Raw genomic sequence first — 22613 nt, 5'->3', positions numbered from 1 at the left:
ACATCTTGAACCTAAAATAATGATATTTTCACCTCATTGGGGTGGCAATTGGGGGGGGGGGCGGGGGAAGAGGAGGGAAGAGACGATTCTGCTGACAGAGAATCACAGACTGTGGCTTATGGTCTGTATCATCCCTCTCCCAACAGCCGATGGGAAACATGGAGTTGGGTTTCTTCAGCGATCAGGAGTGGGAACCCTGGCTGATTCCCTCCTCTCTACATCAGTACACTGTTACCAAAGCAAGGACGACACCTGGGGCCCACCTGGTCTGATTCAGTATCAGGCAACACGGTGCGTTTATCTGTGGAAGCTGCCATTTTATTATTCTTCAATAACAAGAAACAAACAATGCATTAATCAAGAATGAGCAAATGTAGATAGAATAAAGGCGTCAGTTTGTCAGTCGAACTGCTCCTCCACTGCAACATTACTATCCTCATTATTTCCTGCTACAAAACTGTAGCACCTATATTTCTGAAGAACTAAGTGTGTGTGTGTGTGTGTGTGTGAGAGAGAGAAATTCAAGACCCTGTTGCTAATTAAGCTATCAAAGACCTCAGATCCTGTTATTACCACTCCAGTAACTCTCATTAGGACAGATAGGTAAAGCTGAAGACAGCTTCATCTCCTTCCCTCTATGTAATTGACCCTGAGGTCAGCGTTGCTGTACTTCATCACTTGTCAGTGTAAGATTCGGACTGTTGCACACACACCTGCAAAAATACAAATATTTGGCACTTTGACAACGCGGAATAGAGCCGGTGGTACTTGGATCAGAGTGAGCCGATTTATTCACACGTCTTTCACACCAGGCAGGGCTCGGGGCGGGAGAGGAGATGTGGTCCCCAAGCACCTCCTGTGAACAGAAATATGAACATTCTGATCAATCCGCTTTCTGCGGAGAGCTGTCAGTTACTCGCTGCATTTTGCTTTCTTGGCCTTCTGTTATCCAGTATGACTGACAGGTATGGCCAACTTTCCTGCCCCAGTGAAATGTATTAGCGGTTTCAAAGTTTCTGCCAGTTTGCCCGAGGGCGGCAATTTGCGATCGGCAGTATTTTTTATTTTTGTAAATAATGCATCAGTAAACATGGTTGGCTCTCCACCAAGACTCTTTCTGGGTACCTTAAATACTAGTGATAAACTGAATTAATAAATTCAGGATTATTGTTAGCATTCTTAGTTTCTTTGGCTCCAACTCATTTTAAAGGGAAAAATGGAAAGAACTTGCATTTATATAGCGCCTTTCACAACTTCAGGTCATCTCAAAGTGCTTTACAGCCAATGAAGTAGCTTTGAAGTGCAGCCATTGTTGTAACGTAGGAAATGCGCCAGCCAATTTGCACACAACGTGGTCCCACAAACAGCAATGAGATGAATGACCAGGTAATTTGTTCTAGTGATATTGGTTGAGGGATAAATATTGGCCAGGACCTCGGGGAGAATTCCCCTGCTCTTCTTCAAGATACGGCCATGGGATCTTTGACATCCACCGGAGAGGGCAGACATGGCCTCCGTTTAACGACTCATCCGAAAGACAGCACCTCCGACAGTGCAGCATCCCTCGGTACTGCGTTGGAGTGTCAGCCTGGATTATGTGCTCAAGTCTCTGGGGTGAGACTTGAACCCACAACCTTCTGACTCAGAGGCGAGAGTGTTACCCACTGAGCCACGGCTGACACCTGACAGCAACACCTGTGACTTAATTCTAACAACAACAAAAAAATGCCTAAAAATAATAAGCTCATATCCTGCAGCACAGCTTTTTATATCTTGATAAGTGGGTTGCACAGCTTGAAAATTTTATTAATCATCTGAAGTCTATATCAGCAGCAGTAGATATTGTGGAGTTGTAAGCAGGCCTACTGTCTGAAGATTAATAAGTACTGGATAAATATTCTTTGATATTAAAGCCATTGAAAATGGCAGTGGTTAACACAATGTTAACTGGGTATGGGAGCCTAGTGGTTATGATTATCTCATCATGGCAAGTTGCAAAATTAAATTCTATAAATCTGGTCATTTATAGTCTGGCACCAAAAAAAAAAAATGACCATGAAAGCTGCTGGATTGTCATAAAAACCCAGCTGGTTGACAAATGCCCTTTACAGGTCCTGCCACCCCTACCCAGTCTGGCCTACACGTGACTCCAGTCCCACACTACGTGCAGAGTTACTAAACTGAGTAAATGTGTTGAAAGGCCATTGGGATGAAATTGTGACGCGTCCTGGTAACAGAGGAAGAGGTTGAAGTGTTTGCATGAGATTCCTCTGGCTACTATTTCAACAGAGGCATTAACCTGTTTACAATGAACAGATTAACATCTCATGAAAATACTGGGCAAGGAAATGTCAGACAAACTCTTCAGCTAAAATTATAGCACAATTTGACCCCACAGAAGCAATATCACCAGCTCTTTATCTGCAATGCTGTGCAACGTTATTAAAAATATACTTTTTGGTTGCCAATATACATGTGGAAACTATTTTGAGAACCAAAAAATACACTTTAATGAAAATATCAGGCCGCTTTCAGAAACCAGAAATCGTCAAGCCTTCCCCTTCTGATCTTCACAGGGAACGCCTCAATTTTAAAATTCTCATTCCTGTTTTCAAATCCCTCCATGGCCTGGCCCCTCCCTCTCTCTGTTACTTCTACCAGTCCTACAGCCCTCCGAGATCTCTGCGCTCCTCCAATTCTGGCCTCTTGCGCATCCCCGATTTAATCACTCCACCATTGGTGGCCGTGCCTTCAGCAGTCTAGGCCCTGAGCCCTGGAATTCTCTCCCTAAACCCCTCCGCCTCTCTACCTCTTTCTCTTCCTTTAAGACTCTCCTTAAAACCTACCTCTTTGACCAAGCTTTTGTTCACCTGCCCTAATATCTCTTTATGCAGCTCGGTGTCAAATTTTGTTTGATAATCGGTCCTGTGAAGCGTCTTGGGACATTTTACTACATTAAAGGTGCTTATATAAATGCAAGTTGTTGTTGTTGAGAAAAGTCAGGTAGAAACATCTCAAGCAGCTTCTTCATTCATTAATTTTTCAAAGGTTCCAAAAGCTTAGTCAGAAACCCAAGCACCAAATTTACAGTCACATCAGAATGTTCAAGAAAGACACACAGACAGTCTCAGAAAATCCTTCCAATTTGAAATATATGGCATTTAAATCGTTATCATTTCATGGACAGTAAAGGGCCAGAAGAGCCAAGTCATTTTGTGTCATCAGCAAGGGGCACAACAACATTTTAAGGATATGAATCACAGCATCACAAATTAGGACAGCCCAAGGTTTTCCGTTGTAAATCGCAGCCTCTTTGACACTTTTTCCTTGTTACTCGAGGTAACGCAGCATTTCAGCGCAAACGTCATTCAAAATTAGGTGCACTAATGACATCAGTTGCCTGGGTAACAAGCTATGTCCATCACTAGTCCACTCTCATCTCTCTGTTGCAGCATCTCAAAAAAAGCCTCCACTGTTTAACAAAAATATATCACAAGTGAGTCAGGACACTTTGCAGAAATTGGCTTTTGTAGAGGTGTTTGTATAAGTTTTCGGCCATTGCAACCAACCCAAGGGTATGTCATACTGCTCATTATAAATATGCACACATTCAAAACTGGTATTCACGTTTTACAGATTAGCACTACAAACTCTACTGAATCCACTGTAATCTCTGCTTGGAAGCAAGCTTTGTCCTGTAAAGCACCCACAGTATAGTCAGACCTCCTGAGATGCCAATTGACTCCCAATTCCAGGGTCAGAGTCTCATTTTACTAAAAAAAAGAATCCCTGCTAGTGTGACTGGAACAAGAAAAAGTGCCTCAGGTGCAATTCAGTTGAAATTCAGCAAAATCTAAATGTCTAACCTGCAGATGTGTGTAAACGGGCCCAGTGTAAATAGTAAAAACAAAAAAAACTCTCAAAGTTTGACTTCTAATCCACAAAATCAATGAGCTTCATTTTGTGGACAGGAGGAGGAGGGACGACGGATAGATAGGTGGGCGAGCAGGCAGGAATGGATGACCTTAGGGTCCCAGTCAAAAAGGTAAAGAAAGACATACATTTAAATAGCCCCTTTTAGGTCCACAGGATGGCCCAAAGTGCTTCACAGCCAATGAAGTGCAGTTGTTATGCTGTTGTTAAATGCAACAATCAACTTGCGCACAGCAAGGTCTCACAGACAGCAAATAAAATAAATAAATAGTTAATCTATGCTACAAATTCAGGTATCTACTTGGGTTCAGTGATGCTAGCCACTCCTTTAAGCAATCTGCTTTTTTTTAATACTCAAGTTGACGCTCACTGCCCTATATCTGTTAGCCGGGAGTGTAACAATAAAACTCCTTTGAGATCTGAATTGGATCTCTGGGTCCTAAGCACACATCCCTCCGCCTTTAATCTCTCCGAAGGTGAGCAGAGTTAAAACTGGGCAAAGCGTTCTTTTATTCGGTTAGTAAGCTGACTTATTCCACGGTAGGCAAAATATACAGAACACCGAGCCTGATGAAAGTCATTTGGTACAATCAGTTCAATGTGTTTGAATACTGTTACAAAAAAATGAAGAACATACATCATACACTAGCCCACTTGGGAGAATTTTTACTTAATGTCCTGTCGACAATGCAGAGGTCATTTCTCCCTCTCAGCCTTTCTACTGTCTTGACCCTACCAGTGATCAAATACAGTTGGATGATTATGAACTAGAAACTCAAATTACAATTAATATTAATTGAAAGGCTTTCTATTCAAATCATTGTAATGAATTGGCTTTCAAAAAATGCATTGATGGCAACACTGATATTTCAAAATCTGTATATATTGAAGTATGAAAAAAAACCTAACCATTGACTTTTCTACACAAACTTGAATTTCTGCCAAAATGTTCTAATGGGTTGCTGTATTTAGGCTCTGATGTTAGGCGGCTCAGTAGCTAATGAATTTTACATCTTTCAGTATTCAACTAAAGGATCCAAATGTTAGCTCAACTTTAAATGAGATTCCCAATTTTAAAAAAAACCAAATCTAATAGGTTTCTGACCTACAAATTGTCAGCATTTATTGCTTCACACAATATATGCTTCAAGGCAGCTAATTTTTCTGCGAAACACCTTTATCGCAACTAGTTCAGATTGCAATTTTGCTGAATATGTCCAATTATATCCCCACCAATGCAAAGTACAAGTTTAATACCCTCAATGACAATGGTTATTGCTCGGTCGCTCCTGTTCAAGGGCTCAATCGTTCCATAGATTGTTTTTTTTTAAAGAAAAACACAATCAATAAAATCTCACCTTTGCCACAGTTGATGAATGGAAAACACAAATGCGGCAGGCCTGAAAGAAGACTTACTGGAAATGAAGCAATGCTCATAGAAATCTCGACAAGCAAGGCGTTGATGTAGAAAGTTGAGGAAGTAATTTCAAAACCAGTCAAAATGTAGTGAGAAAAAAAAAACGTACAAATACATGTAAAGTGTTCAACTTTTTGGAACGTATCTCCCACCCAATTAAGAAATCACTTGTAAGTTTGGTTAAAAGTGAAAATCAAAAGCTCCCCCGGTAGCTCTGTGAGTAAATGAAATGCTAAGTATGGTAATGAAGTGTACAGACCAGAAAGATGTCAGGATTTAAACCACTTTTTTATTGAACTGTTCTAAGTATGCAGGATCAGGTGTTAGCAGCAAAAATTCAATTAGGAGGTCCCCTTTGTGTGCACAGAGAGAAGGTTTTCTGTTTCAGGCTGCCATATTGCATAGAACACAGGGCAGCATTGGTGATACTGACGCAGCAGCTAAAAGGTACACAACAGCACGAGAGGACCTGGAGTTTCAACAGACAGGTAATCAAGAGTTAGTGGGGAATTTTAACTCTCCCTGATCAGTGGGAAAGAGGCGGGGGAAAGGGACGGGCGGGCAGGGGAAAGGGACGGGGAAGGGGCGGGGGAAAGGGACGGGGAAGGGGCGGGGGAAAGGGACGGGGAAGGGGCGGGGGAAAGGGACGGGGAAGGGGCGGGGGAAAGGGACAGGGGAAAGGGACAGGGGAAAGGGACAGGGGAAAGGGACAGGGGAAAGGGACAGGGGAAGGGGACAGGGGAAAGGGACAGGGGAAAGGGACGGGGAAGGGGCGGGGGAAAGGGACGGGGAAGGGGCGGGGGATAGGGACGGGGAAGGGGCGGGGGAAAGGGACGGGGGAAAGGGACGGGGGAAAGGGACGGGGGAAAGGGCGAGGGAGACAACATGTTACTTTTTTTCCCTCAATCACAAGATCTTATATCAGCAATGTCAAATGAAATTGTTTATTTTATGAGCATTTTTCAGTGTAAATATTCGGAACATTCTAATATGGTTTCCCCCATGCACTAACATTGTAGAATGATTTTTTTTTAATGCTTATCAAAAATAACAACAGAAAATAAAGGCATTGCACCAGGTCACTATATTGCCATTCCTTCATGTTGGTTACAAAGGTCCTTCATGTCTTACACAATTTCAATTCTCCTAAGTTCGATCTTTCCTACAAAAACGAACATTGCAAATACATAACAAACAGTGCAATAGTCAATATGACTTCCTCCTTTCATTCTTTATCACAGGCTGCCCTAGATATTCGACAGACAGATTTTACAAAAAAAATGCATCAAAGTTCATGAATTATTTAACACCATTACTTTAATCCTGCTTTCCAGGTCCTTCATTTGACTTACTAAAAACCCAAGCTTTAACTTACCAAAAGTGAATCAGTAAGTCTAGGACAAGCCAGTTTTAAATTTAATAATGCAAGACTGATGGGTCCTGCTGAAGGTTGCCTCCATTGGCACTTTACAAAGAATAAGTCTAATATACTATTCACTGAAATCTGCTTTGTAAACATATCCTACAGAGATTCCAATGTAAAATGTTCACAATTAACTATTTACATTTAAATACTATGTTTCCCTGTAACACCAATAGATGACTGCCTGATACGATTATCAATGATAATCTCATGACCAACCTGGCATTGGTTCCATGTAACATGTGGTACTCTATTAGCCCTTCCCCACAAACCACTCAAAATACTTTCTGGAAAAAAAATTCACCCGACATTTTTGTTTCTCAGTAACTGAAATTTCTATTGACCAAAATAAGGTTTGAAAGAAGATAGAAAATGCAAAATATTATATATCTCATTATGATGTGATTATATTTGAGTTTGAATAGACAGATGTTCAAACTATGTAAAAGTAGGAATAGACTGGATATTGGGACGTTCTTCATTTCCCAGAGTGTAGTGAGCCTCTGGACTACATTGCCGGTTGGTGTGGTGGGCGCCGACTCTCTGCCTTCAAACGGGAGCTGGACCAGTTCCTGACTGGGGCAGAGATTGCACCATACAAAAGGTAAGTGTCTTTATAGATAACACATGGTCCATGTGATCTCCCGATCTGGTTTCGATCGCCTGAGGAGGGGCGGGGAGGGGGAGGGGGAGGGTTGCGGAGAGGAATTTTCCAGAATATTTTCCTCTCGACTGGCCCTGGGTTTTTTCTCTGTTTGTTTTCCTCTCCCAGGAGATTACATGGCTGCGGGGGGCAGATGGGTGTGGGAGGGAGGGGTAGGAAGTGTTTGGTCAGGATGCTCCAGCCATCTTGGTGTGGGGCAGGCTTGATGGACCAGCGGGTCTTTTCCTGCCCATCAATTTCGTATGTTCGTATCACTTAAACTTAATTGCTCAACTGTATCTACGCTTCTTTCAGGTATCGCGATATAGCACCCTTCCTGTTAAAACAGGTAACTTGTCGCGCATTTCAACTGCAAACAACTACATATACAACAGCAATACATTACTGTAAATTATAATACAGTAAACAAACTTCCCAAGTTATATTGAAGTATGGTGGTTTACTATTCATAGCTTTGGTTGTAACCATGCAAATGCTTTCTAATACAATTGTCCCAGTGTTTGGGTTTACCACACCCATTTTTAGCTTATCTTGTACCATCAAGTCTTGCTCAATCCAGGATTGATTGTTTCGGCTGTCCGTGTCACAAGAGGATTAGGCACTTTGACTTTCCAGTACGGGTTCGGCCAGTTCTAATGGATATTACGGGCTATGTTTTTGCATTTCTTACCCTCATTACTCAACGGGTGTTTGTGCCTCCAACTTAATTAGGCGCAGGGGTCAGCCGAGTGTGATTCAAAAAATCTTTTATTTGTCACTTTAGCAATTTCATTAAGTTAATCACACTACAAAAATCAAACAACCAGGCTAATCAATTCTGCTAGAGGATGGATTTTTATACTGACAATCAATAACCCAAAATACAAGAAACGTTTCTGAAACAGGACTTGGTGTTATTAAAGAGTTCCTGTGTGCGTAGCATGTCTAAATGCAGGACTTGTTATACAGGCCGTCCCTTCTTTACTTGAACGATGGTACAGTCCTTCCAGAATTTCCCTCTGATAAATTAACCCTTTTCTCTTCTGTTCTTGTTTTTGAGTTGTCTCTCAGACACACATGAATGAGAGAGGTCCAATCGCCCCAATCACACATTACAAATTAAACAAACAATGCAAAATTTCAAATACAAAGTTTCACTTGTCACATCTGCAGCACTGGTTTTGGAGTGTCATTTCCATATGGCATTGTGCCAGTTCTCTTTTGACTTTTAAGAGATTTTTCTTCCTGATCCTTCCAGGAGTTGGAGTTTCACTTACTGGTACTATTAATGTAGTTACATCGAGGCTACAGCACAGAAACAGGCCATTCGGCCCAACTGGTCTATGCCAGTGTTTATGCTCCACACGAGCCTCCTCCCATCCTACTTCATCTAACCCTATCAGCATATCCTTCTATTCCTTTCTCCCTCATGTGCTTATCCAGCTTCCCTTTAAATGCTTTTTGCCTCAACTACTCCTTATGGTTGCGAGTTCAACATTCTTGCCACTCTTCAGATTTATTGGTGACTATCTTATATTTATGGCCTCTTGTTTTGGTCTCGCCCACGAGTGGAAACGTCTTCTCTCCATGTCTACCCTATCAAACCCTTTCATAATCTTAAAGGTCTGGTGTGCTTTGACCCTGGACAGTTGAATTAGAATTGTAGAGAAACTCTCAGTTACAATGAAGTGATGCTCCATCAATGGTTCAGATGTAGTATGACTTTGTCATATCAGGCTGTCCAATAATGACCAATGGCTGCCACCGCCCATTTAACTCATCTTTCGGAACACATGTATTTCACCCTTAGCTCACAAAGCTTCAATGTCACTGAGAAGATGTCAGCAGCTTAAATTAACAGCCTCTTTTTGTTTTCAATGGGTAAGATCTGGCTTCAGATCTTACGGGTTTTTTGGTTCATGTGACACACACACATATATATAAAATAATGTAAGGCACCAACACAGGAAGAGCTTTATATTTTTCCTTTCTCTTGATTAGTTTTCCTTGTAAATAATCAGAGAAACAGATTCCTAGAGAAAGATCCACCGCGGAATACATTAAGATTTAATTCAAAACAGAAGTAGAGATATTTGATGCCTATGCTATCTATCCAAGGTCAATTGTTATTACATCTGTCAGCGTTTGAGAAGCTAGAGAGGGGAGGGTAGAATGTTAATGTAGGTACAGCATTGATTTCCATCACATATATCAGTACACTCTCCATCTTTCTGCATCTTTTCAATTACAGGGGTCTCATGAGGTGGTATAAGATAATGACTAGTGTGACAATCACAGTACTGTGTAAATGGCACTACACCCAATAATTCTACTTTTTCCTCAGACAGTTTTTTTTTCAGAATCATGAACTCGAGTACAAGATTCTTGAATAATGCACTATATTAAAACAGTCCTGCCATTAATTTCTTTTCGTAATATCTTTTTCTAATTTAAAACTTAATGGAAGACATACATAAATTCAGCAAACTGAAATCATTTTGAGATCAATAATGCTAAATGATTGCACCTCATTTAGTGTAATGACTTCATCTACAATCAAGTAATTTACCAAAATCCTAAAACTGAAGCAATTACCCGCCAGCGTATGTGGCAATTGGCAATTCCCTGCATTAACGAAACACAATTAATTTTTGTCAGAATGTCTATTTCTTTCAGTATACTACTTTTATAAATAATAGACTATTGACTAACCATGCACTGGAGATACCAAGAAATGAGTCATTAAACTATCCTATTTATCGGAATCCTTCAACTGTAACACTGTAAAAACAATATAAAATGTAAAAGTTACCATTGAAATACTTGCGCTATTTTAGGCTGCTCAAATTATGAACAATGAAATGGATCAAATTAGTTAATTGAAGCAATAAAGCATCAAAATTGCTTTGCCAAAAGTAAGATCAAAATCCCACCATCTCTCAAGAACGGTCCATGGGCCAAATTCAACGGATGAATTCCTTTCATCCAGCCCTGCTTTTTCTCATATTAAACACACAAAACCAGTTTCAGTGTTCAGGTCCATTCGCATCCCCTCAGATAATGAAGCAGTCCGTGCCCGCATGCAGCAAGACCTGGACAACATCCAGGCTTGGGCTCATAAGTGGCAAGTAACATTTGCACCAGACAAGTGCCAGGCAATGACCATCTCCAACAAGAGAGAGTCTAACCACCTCCCCTTGACATTCAATGGCATTACCATCGTTGAATTCCCCACCATCAACATCCTGGGGGTCACCATTGACCAGAAACTTAACTGGGCCAGCCACATAAATACTGTGGCTACAAGAGCAGGTCAGAGGCTGGCTATTTTGCGGCGAGTGACTCACCTCCTGACTCCCCAAAGCCTTTCCACCATGTACAAGGCACAAGTCAGGAGTGTGATGGAATACTCTCCACTTGCCTGGATGAGTGCAGCTCCAACAACACTCAAGAAGCTCGACACCATCCAAGATAAAGCAGCCCGCTTGATTGGCACCCCATCCGCCACCCTAAACATTCACTCCCTTCACCACCGGCGCACTGTGGCTGCAGTGTGTACCATCCACAGGATGCACTGCAGCAACTCGCCAAGGCTTCTTCAACAGCACCTCCCAAACCCGCGACCTCTACCACCTAGAAGGACAAGGGCAGCAGGCACGTGGGAACAACACCACCTGCACGTTCCCCTCCAAGTCACACACCATCCCGACTTGGAAATATATCGCCGTTCCTTCATTGTCGCTGGGTCTAAATCCTGGAACTCCCTTCCTAACAGCACTGTGGGAGAACCATCACCACACAGACTGCAGCGGTTCAAGAAGGCGGCTCACCACCACCTTCTCAAGGGCAATTAGGGATGGGCAATAAATGCTGGCCTTGCCAGTGACACCCACATCCCATGAACACATTTTTTAAAAATGAAGAAGTGTAGCAATTATATCATCGAAAAGTGGTTAAAAACAAAGCAAATTCAGGTCATCATAGCAAATATTTATAAAGCATTTATAACATTACAATCAAAGAAGGCATAGGTAAATCGCACCATTAGAAACTATTATAAAGTAGCAAGATTGAGCAGAATTAACAAAAACTTACCTCCACCTCCTCCGAGCAGACTTTTGTTTGCTGCAAAAAAAAAATAAAAACAAGTCAACACCCAAAACACTTGAACAAAGCAAAATACTGCTTTTGGAAATGCTGGAAATCTGAAACAAAAACAGAAAATGCTGGAAACACTCAGCAGGTTGTGGAGAGAGAAACAGGGTTAACGTTTCAGGTCAATGACCTTTCATCAAACACTTTAACTTGTGCTAACTCAAACTACAAACAAATAATCTAACATGCCACTACAGAAGGATTATGTTATCACTCCGCGGCCCGTGAAGATGCCCCTCCGCCCCTCAATTTCAAGCTAGTTTCATCAATTCATAATCAATAAGCTTTTGAACTTTGTTCTACTTGTGCTGATGTGAAAGAGCGTGCAGCAGTCTGACAGTTTACACGCTGCAGGGAAGTACATGCGATGCTTGTGTGAAGACCGATATTTCTAGAAATGCAGAGCGGGTCAGTCAGTATCTGAAAAGAGAAGCAGCATTACAGATGCTGACTGACCTGCTCTGTATTTCCAGCAACTACTATTTTCGTTTCAGAATTCCAGCATTTGCAGGGTTTTTTTTCCTTTTAGAATCATAGAAAGGTTACAGCACGGAAGGAGGCCATTCAGCCCATCGGGTCCGTGCCGGCTCTCTGCAAGAGCAATCCAGCTAGTCCCACTCCCCCGCCCTTTCCCCGTAGCTCTGCAAATTTTTTTCTTTCAAGTACTTATCCAGTTCCCTTTTGAAGGCCATGATTTAATTAATGCATTCTTTTGTTGTGAGCCAAACATTTTTAATTTTCGGTCCCTTCATTTTAAAATATTTTAATTCTCCGTTTCATGTCTCTACTATATAATTTGTGGAAAATGCCCCATAAAGGTGAACAGATCATTTCCAGCATCGCACTACACCCTGTAAAGGATTTGATATTTCACGTTAGGTGCACAATGCTGATTGATACATGTATCGTTAACATGCCACTGGATCAGTTTCTGAATCTTTTATTTGATGGACACCAGCATCCTTTTCAATCCCGGATGCTGATCGGAAATCTTCTGACATTCAAATAACAGCACTGGAAAACTACACAGCAGTGGATAATTTGGGCATTTCTGCAATTTGGCAATTGAGTCATTTCTAATAATCAGATAGAACTTCAAATTTTAGCTGAAGTGCATGACAACTGGTTGCGGTTCCAATGTAGTGTGCCACATGTTCAAACCAACACAACTGAGCTTCTAAGCTCAACCACAAGCGAAGGCTAAGGTGCACTTCCATGTGTGGAAATGGAAAATCATCCTTGGGCTGCAGAGTGGCTAGCTCACAACGGCATCATTGAAAGCCTGGGCAGTGTTTGACCACCCACCCCTCAGGGCCACAGGTGGCGAGTGGCCATGAGAGAAGACGAATGAGATTTGATATCTTCACAAAAAAAAAAAATCGCAAAAGAAAAAAAAACATCTTGTCTGAAATACTGCAGTAGCAATGGCAGCTGCAGCTGTTGTGACATCGCAGCGTCGTTTGTGTCGGTGAGCTGACTGAATCCTTACTGATTAGACAGATAAAAGGGCCAAAGTCAAAGGTGGCTGAGTGGGTAGTGATAAAACTCCTGGCACTTGCAGTAGGAAGGGGTGCTGCTGGCCCATTCTAGTTTTCACCCCAGACATACATATTTGAAGTTCAATTCAGTTGCTGGTGGAAATGGAAATATTATTGAAATATTATACTACACTGAAATAGTTTAATGTAACAGGAATGCCTTTCTGCTTTCAACATGTCAATGGCTTTTATGATGCAAAAGTTTACTTCCTTCTAGTAAAACAGTGTTAACATAAGTATCACATGTTGTAGCTTGGAAACATGCACAGTTTTATACAGTTCTGGTCAAAAGGGAAAGTCTCAATGGAGAAACATTCAGGAAAACTTTCTTCCTTTAGTTACATACAAAAAAGACATAGAGGCAACCCACATTGAATCAAATCAATTGTGTCACCTATGAGCACTGGCGTTGTATTGCAAATGACATCTGCCTCACTAAAACAAAAAAAAAGTTTGCAAATACTTGACAAGAAGTGTTATTTTTATTTCCACTCAGCACTCATTAATCAAAAGAGTCAGGAGTTTCACACCAGGCATAGAAACAGAACCTTCCTTCCATGAATACACCATTACAGGTATAAACAAGCAATCTATCATTCATGACTCATTCAAATCAAATATCCTTCATATTTGTACCCCTTCGCTGTGTGCTGCTAAATTCAGAAGCTATTGCTGGTTGTCGTATGGTATTTTGTCTGATTAATGTGCGCTGGAAAAAGCATGTGACTATGGTGAAGAAAAACTAAACTCAAACACAGATAACTTAAAACAGCAACTGATGTTCAAGTCTAACTGTACTCTGCTCATTGTGTTCCAAAGGCTGCCCTTTTCTCTTCTCAAAATAAACACTTATCTACCTTGTCAATTGACATATTACTCTGCTGTACATTTTTCACCCATATCCTGACTTTGATTTACTCTTTTAAAAGTGTAATTTCCTGTCCAAATGCATGTCAAGTGATCTGAGGCAAAGGCAGAGAGATCACCATAAGGTCAGCAAGAAGCAAGTTTCAATGGAATATTGTTAGGAACCATTATAATGAGTGTCCCATCTTAATTAATATTACTGAAAGCAATTACTGTGATAAGACTGATTGCTGCATCTCAGCATTTTGAAACCAATAAACTGCCCTTATCCAACACAAGGGCTCCTTTCACACATTATCAATAAATTATATATCATGCTGCATCCAGTTTCAAAAAAATGGGCACGATGCTTCTTTTTAAAACCATCAAACACATAGAAGCTGACCTTGAGTGTGTCAAAATACTTACTGCTGCTCTATACCATGATTGACACAAGACTTTTTACATTTTGCAATGTCAAAGCATTTAATGTATTGCCGCATCATCGTTTTCCTGATCAATGATTACGTAACCTCTTTCAAACAAGTCTAAACCTAGATTAATAAATGGGATATTCCGAACATCAAAATCAGAGGAGTAGGGTGGTACAGCATGTTCGAGCTCCAGCACGTCATTGGATAGTGAGAGTTCATCCACACAAGTTCCTAATTACACCTTACCGTCAGGAGGCACTCTTTTATAATGTTCAAACAATTTTAAAATCCTATTCTCAAAGGGCAAATCCATTGATATCACATGAACAAATTTCCAGTCATAGTCTTTTGAGTACATGTTCAATCCGTGGCCATTCAGCCCCTCGAGCCTGTTGCGCCATTTAATTAAATCATGGCTGATCTCTATCTTAACTTCATCAACCCGCCTTGGTTCCATAACCCTTAATACCCTGGCCTAACAAAAATCTGTCAATCTCAGTTTAGAAATTTTCAATTGACCCCCAGCCTCAACAGTTTTTTGGGGGGGAGGGGGAAAGAGAGTTCCACTGGCCATAAGAGCAAAAGGAATGAAAACTCATTGTCCGGGCTGCACTGAGTTAGCTGATCTCATTCCAATCTACCCCTCGGGGGGAGGAAACAGAAGATGAGAAGCGCCAGCCACGGTTCGTGTGTGCGTGTTTGCGTGTGTTCGTTCGTTCTTCAGGTGAAGATAGGATTTGCTTTGCCATGCTCCCAACAAAGCAGGATATTCTGCCGAGCCTCACTGTCCACGTTGACATGTGAAAAGCAGCTACCCAGGCAATGGCTGGAGCTGTAACCCAGCATGAGTCAGTGCCTTCAGAAGAAAATGGAGGAGAGAGGAAGCAAATTTAAAAAAGATTTCAGATGAAAATAAAGATGTTGAACATTGAGTTGAACACAGAAACCAATACCTGTTAAAATGTAACACAAATTAGGCTGTGCGTTAACTTTAAAGCACCAATCAAGCTCTTTGTTCTGCTAACTAATATGGACTTTTACTCAAAGGTAAAGGTTAAAATGTCAACTCTTCATTCCTCAATCATAGTCAGTTTTAAATTATATGGAAAATAAACCTATTATGAAAATTGTCAACTCAATGTCTGCCAAATGTAAATAATACAAACAGAAAATGAATACATTAGAGCCTAAGTAAAAGCACAAATGATGAAATGGAAGTAGATCAGAAGCAGCGACTTTCGTGGGTGTTAAAATGTGTAGGGATCAAATTGGCTCACCTAATCCATTGTAGCACACATTAAATTAAATTCAGACATGCCTTCAGCTGTCTAGGCCCTGAGCTCTGGAATTGCCTCCCCAACCCTCTTTGCCTCTCCACCTCTCTCCTCCTTCAAAAGACGCTGCTTAAAACCTGCTTCTTTGACCAAGCGTTTGGTCACGTATCTTAATGTCTCCTTCTTTGGCTCAGGGTCAATTTTTGTCTGATAACGTTCCTGTGAAGCCTCTTGGGAAGTTTTACTATGTTAAAGGTACTATATAAATGCAAGCTGTTGTTGTATTAACCTCTATATTGCTGTGAATTGCCAGTATTTGTGCTACCTGAGCAACAATAAGAAAAATTTGTCCAATCCTTACAAATTGCAGTTCAAAAAAAAACACATGGAAAATTAACTTAACTGTGGAAATATGTGAAGAATAGAAAACAGCAGTGGTAAATCACAGCTAAACTAGGATTAGCAAACAGAAAGTTGAAGAGCAAATCTCAAGAATTCTGCTTTAACATTTGCCTGGTGAAGATGACCTCCTTCCAGGCTTTTTAACGGTTATTTTGCAACCCAATTTTCTCCCCTCCTCTCCAGAAAGTGCTGGCTCCGGTAGGGGTACAATTTCACAAGCGCTGGTTACCACCTGGTATCGTCTAAATGCCTATTCTTCACGTGCGAGGGTAGACAGGACGATTCACTGACTATTAGGCCATGTAGGACGCTACAGCACGAGCCCCATCTTGTTCTCACCCAGTCTCACACACCAAACCTTTCACCAGGAGGCACTGCATAAGGATGAACATGGGAACCCTGGCCAATTTTGTTTCTCTCTCAGCCAGAAGTACTACGGCCAATTGCAGCGACAGACAACCTTGCTAAGATCACCTGGAGCAACTTATGGGCAGGTGTGATTTCGGCTTGGTTGCTGAATCGCCCAGCGTTAAGTGTCACATGGAAAAACCCAAATACTTAAGTTCACAGTCATATTGAGTAACCTGCAATACTTTTTTTTAATGTTTTAGTGCTGGCTAAAGTCAAATGCGATGAAGGTGAAATCCCTCTTTACAAATTACGGGAAAATGTCTGTTTTTCTTCATAGTTAATGGAATCACAGTGATGCACACGTCTGAAATGAAAGAATTCTTTCAGGTCAATAACTGTAGGAATAAAAAAGCACAAGTTCTTCAATTTTTTTCTTGTTTCAGAGAATTTTACCCCCGACAATCTTGACTTTCCTTGGTGAAGAATTCCCTACATTAGGGGCGATTGCACAATCCCATGCTCCCAATGGGAAGCTCCACTCAAAGGAGCTTGAGATAGGGCTGCAACATCATAACCTCAATTCTCCAGGCCACGCACCTTTCAATTGAGGTTCCTCACTCGGCCTGTGAGGTTTTAGAATTACTCCTTACACATTTTATCCACATACTGGAAACAGTAAATGCCTCTACAATCTTTACAAACCATACCAACCAAACAAGCTACTGTGATCTCAGAAAACAGAAGTTATTGCTGCTGAAATGAACACACGTTGTCCAGAGCTGTCCCACAGATAATGTAATGGTGTTATCTCAACACACAGTGAAAGGGAGCAAACGAAAACAAGAAATTAACGATGCCTCACAGTTTGAAAGCATTCTGGTTTAAATGTCAGCCTGATGGCAGCAAAGAAAATGGAGTCTTCCCAATTCTCCCTTCTCTCAGGAAAATACCAGAGGACCCTGAAAAGTCAATTATAATCAGCTTATGGCATGAACACACTTCATTGTTCTCTTTCTCTCTCCTCCTTCTTCTCTCGAGGTTAACAATCCAGATAATGGATATTCTAATTGTAAAGCAGATAGGCATTACATCATAACAAATTCACATTTTATTTCAGAATTTATTTGATCATTTTTATGTGTTCATTCTTTCCTTCCGAACTCTATTGTTACACTATCCTCCTCTGCTGTTGAACAGTGCTGCTCCCTGGTGCTATGAAATATCACTCGTGGAGTGGAAAACAATGGGGATTCTAGCACAAAACTGAAGAGTGACTCGTACTGATCAGGACAACGGATAGAAAATCCGGAGGCTTAGTAGGAATGGATTTTGGCAAGTTTGACCCGAGCACTATCTGCACAATAGCTACAAGCTGATTCCACCATGGATGTTTCAATTCAGGTATATAGAGTCCGAATCAAATCTAACAATAGTTTAGCCCCCATGGATGCCATTCACCTTGCTCTGGAAAGATGACTGCTAGAGTGATGTGGTAAAAGAACCCAAACTGTTCACTCTCCGTCTCATCCAGAGGACCCAGCTAAGACTGATGAAGCCCAGTTTGCTTGAGTTTTTTTTTAAATACAGTGAAAATGCTACAAATCTAAAAAACAAGCACCAGATAAGATCAGAATTTAGGACCATGATTCCTGGTAAAATACTGAAAAAGTCAAACATCAATTTCTTTTCTTAAAAAAAAACTATTAACCATATTATTTTTCACCATGTTTGCAATTGTTTTATTTTCACTTTATCCCCTAGTTGTATAGAAGAAAGAGAAAGTAACATTAGTTTAAGTTGAGGTTATAAGGATTTGCAAGTTGAGATGGACAACCATTTGAGTCTGGGAAGAAAACTGAACATTGGAATTGCTAGACGATAAAAGACCAAGGTCCATCTAGTTTGCCTTCCACCATCCTGGTCATCACTTAATGCAAAGATAATGGAGTTATTGACTAATCATATCCAGCAGTTTGTCTTGATTCTCTACAAGATGCACAACCAGTTATTCTGTCTTTTCTTTAATATATTCATTGATTCCCTCTATCTGATATTTTCTGAAGTGCAACGTGTGAATTGCCAAGTTAGCTTCAGTTTCCGTGACTGAACTTGCGTCAGATACTCTATGTCCCAAACGGATAAAGTTGGGCCATTTAACTTTCCTCAATTAACAACGCTCTCTCACTCCATGACACAATGACCCTAATCATGTGGAAGATTCTCTAGGCTAACTTTTTTTAATTTTGGAATGATGCGTGTACTGGATCTGCACAAATGCTTGCAGATATATATATATAGCAAGATTAGAAGTTCATTTTCTTTTTATAATTGATAGCTAGACATTTACACATCAAACTGAGAGTCAAACAAAGCTGTTGGAGTTTTGGTGATCGTGAGTGCACAAATTCAGCCTTCTGGTTTTCCATACCTTCTCCGCTTATGAAGTCAGTAATAATTCCCACATTCTAAACTCATGACATAATTATCATGCCACCTCAATTTTATTTTAAGCTAAGGGAACGTTAGTCAATGTTATTCATCATCGTAGGAGGATCTCCACAAAACAAGCAGAAACAGCCAACCAGAATTCCAACATTTAAAATTTGGTCGCCTGCCTCATTCAAATAGCCTGTGGCTATCCCACTGAGAGATTTGACCTCTGCCAAGATTACGTTGATAATGAGGGGGTTAGAAGTCCAGGGTCAGTTTTACTCCCCTGCAACAGAAAGCCATTAGCCTTCACTTCTGTTTATCCACGCTGGACGCCTCAATTGCTTCCAGGCCTTGTTTAGTCAATCATTGATGACAAGACTTTTAACAAAAGTGTTTGATCAGCAATTTTTCAGTATTGGTCTCCCTCTACTCAGCTACACAATAAATGTGTCCAGACAGATTATGCAGGTCAAATATTGTATCAACACTTTTGTTTGTGGCAAGTTAAAATGTTAACCTGGTAGAAAACAGGTACCAGCCCGTGATCAATACTAAAAACAGTCGCTAATGGTGGGGCGAGGGGAGGATGCACAAGAGACCGTAATAATTGCAACAGAGTTCGTCTGGGGGGGGGAGGGGGGGTGGGGGAATAAGGGGGAGGAAAGGTTTGCACTGGTGGAGGGGTTACAGAGATAGGAAGTGGTGAGGCAATGGAGAGATCTAAACAAAAGGGTGAGATCGTTAAATACGATGCACTGGGGAACCGGGAGCCAGAGTAGGTCAATGACAAGGGCAATGGGCCATCGGAAACTGGTGCTGAAAAGGATATGGTTCGTAGAACTTTGGATAAACTATAGTTTACAGAAGATGGAAGACGGTAATTCAGCCAGGAACGCATTGGAGCAATGAGTGTGGAGGTGGTGAAAAAGGGTTTCAGCGGCAGATAGGCTGAGACAGGCAACGTTACGGAGGTGGACGTAGGCAGTCCTTATGGCGGAAAGCATATGGGGTCAGGAACTCAGCTTAGGTCAAAAAGTCTGCCAAAGGTTGCCAATAGTCTGGTTCAGCCCGAGACAGTAACCAGGGAGAAGGATGGAGGGGGTGGTGAGGATACGGGCTTTGTGGTGGGTGCCAACGATGATGTCTTCAGTTTTCCCAATGCTTAGCTGGAGAAAATTACAACTCATCCAAGATTGGATGTTGGGCAAGCTGTCTGATAACAGAGAGGAATTGAGAGTGGTGGAGAGGTACAGCTAGGTCTCATCACCGTAAATGTGGAAGCTGACCCACATGGGCAGATGATGTTGCTAAAGGTCAACACTCAGATGAGGAAGAGGCAGCGGAAGCGGTAAAGGATGGATCCTTGGAAGACCCAAAATGATGGTGCAGGGTTGGGAAGAGGGAGCCACTGGTACAGATTCTCTGAGCAGGATTGGATAGGCAAGAGTGGAACCAAGTGAGGGCAGTCCCACCAAGATGGACAATAGAAGGAAGCACTGGAGGAGGATGTTGTAGTCAATCACGCCAAAGGCTGCAGAGAGGTCTAGAAGGACGAGTAGCGACAATGTGGTCATAGTCACAGAGAATGCTGTTCATCCCTTTGGTCATGGCTGTTTCGATCCTGCGGGAGGGAGAAAATCCTGATTGGAGGGATTCAAACAGGGAGTTTTGGGAGAGATGGGCACGGATTTGGGTGGCGACGACACATTCAAAAACCTTGGCGAGGAAAGGGAGGTTGCAGATGGGGGTGGTAGTTAGTGAAAGCAGAAGGATCCAGGGTAGGGTTTTATGAGGAAAGGGGTGATGGTGGCAGTTTTGAAAGTGGGGGGAGGGGTAGGAGAAGGACAGTGCCTGAGGCGAGGGAACCATTTCAAACGTCAGCTAGCATGGAAGGGAAGATGAGTGGTCAGGATTTTAGTGGGAATGGGGTTGTGGGGTCGGCTGAATGTCTCGTGGATGAGATGAGCTCAGAGAGGGCATGGGGGAGAAACTAGAGACAAGGATTCAAGGCTAGGCTTGGAGGGAGTCTGAGGAAGGTTTGGCTTGTTTGGCAAGGAGACAGGGAAGCAACTGAGGCAGCTAAACAGATGGTCTTTATTTTGGTGATAAAGAAATCCATGAACTTCTCACGTTTGTTATTGGAGGTGAGGGCATCGGGGGCAGGGAAGAGAGCTTGGAAGAGGTGATTGATGGTAAAGAGGAAGAGGCTGAGGTCATCTTTGCCCTCCAGGATAATCCGAGAGTACTGGGCTGTTTGGGCAGAGAACGAGTCAGGTCCAGATTTTTTTTTTAAATGAAAAATTATCAAAATCAAAAAAAGCATTTGCTCTTATCCTAATGAAGTACAATGAATTTTCCATAATCCTGTATAAATTTAATGGGACTGTGTACCTTTAACCAATTGTACTTTTGATTGGCAATATCGTTAAAATACTTTTGTTTTCCTTCTTCAGATAAAATACCTTCCCACGGCAAAGAAATTAAGTTGATAAAAGCCATGGTCCTTCTATTGTTCTTTAGTTTTTCTGGATGCTGAAGGCTTTTCAGACAAAATTGCTCCCTGAACATTTGTCTTAGTAATTGAATGTGAAATTCCTTATCAGAGGGATATGGCCCAAGGCAGCGTTCTCTTACTAAGGGGCATGTGAAGACTAGACTTTTAGCATTCACCAATCTAGCATTCAGGGCCTGCTTTTAGTCCAGGAGATTGTTCAAACCACTAGACAAGCGCTGATGAGAGCTCTGGTGAACTATTTGTTACATATCATCGTTGCTTTGTACTCGATTATTCTAATTCTCTGTATTTTTGCAATCGTGCCTGATTTTGTAAATACGTTTCATTAGTTGTTTTAACCCGTTGAGTATCCAATCTATAGGTATATTTCTGCCTATCTGAAGTGAGTTGAGAGCTTGTGACTACACTTGTGCACTGGCAGTGCTGCATGTGGGAGAACTGTTAATCCCCAGATCCCTGTACTCTGTTGCATAGAATGTACAGCACAAAACAGGCCATTCGGCCCAACTAGTTCATGCCGGTGTTTATGCACCACGCGAGCCTCCTCCCACCCTACTTCATCTAACTGTATCAGCATAACCTCCTATTCCTTTCTCTCTCATGTCTTTATCAAGCTTCCCCTTAAATGCATCTATGCTATTTGCCTCAACCACTCCTTGTGGTAGCAAGTTTCATAATCTAACTACTCTCTGGATAAGTTTCTCCTGAGTTCCCTATTGGATTTATTAGTGACTATCTTTATATTTATGGCCACCCCCATGGCAGTGGAAACATCTTCTCTACGTCTACACTATCAAACCCCTTCATAATCTTAAAAGACCTCTATCAGGTCACCTTTCAGCCTTCATTTTTCTAAAGAAAAGAGCCCCAGCCTGTACAATCTCTCTGTTTGGGCAGAAAGTGAGAAGGAGCAGATTTCAGATCACAAGGGGTACAGACTGCTTATGCAAACTCTCAGGAGGCTGTTGCATTGAGAAGATGGAACAGAAAAAACCGGGGAGAATTTTGACTGCTCTTCAGATTGCAAATCTTGAAGAAGCCATGAAAAGACTCATTTAGAAAAAACTTTTTAAAATTCCAAATACACGCATTTCAAATTATCCCGAAGTTTTATTTTTAAAAAAAATTATTTAGGTACTTCAGAATAGCAGCTTACGTTCTTATTTTTTAATGTATCGCTAAACAAGACTAGTGAATTACTTATCACTCCTGACAACAAGTAGCGTGACATGTTACACAAATATCTGTG

General features: G+C 41.4%; 1 protein-coding gene across 2 annotated transcripts in view; it reads right to left on the bottom strand.

The window, feature by feature from the left end:
* LOC137324777 (ADP-ribose glycohydrolase MACROD1-like) overlaps window positions 1–22613 on the bottom strand; it is an 812403-nt gene that overhangs the window by 608981 nt on the left and 180809 nt on the right. For both annotated transcript variants that reach the window (XM_067989466.1, XM_067989467.1), the window contains one exon: window positions 11512–11541. In XM_067989466.1, the coding sequence (XP_067845567.1) occupies window positions 11512–11541 (30 nt within the window). The remainder of the gene's footprint in view (window positions 1–11511; window positions 11542–22613) is intronic.

The sequence above is a fragment of the Heptranchias perlo genome, chromosome 8 (assembly GCF_035084215.1).
Source record: "Heptranchias perlo isolate sHepPer1 chromosome 8, sHepPer1.hap1, whole genome shotgun sequence".
In the NCBI taxonomy this organism is placed as follows: Eukaryota; Metazoa; Chordata; class Chondrichthyes; order Hexanchiformes; family Hexanchidae; genus Heptranchias; species Heptranchias perlo.
This window is presented reverse-complemented; position numbering and strand designations above follow the sequence as displayed.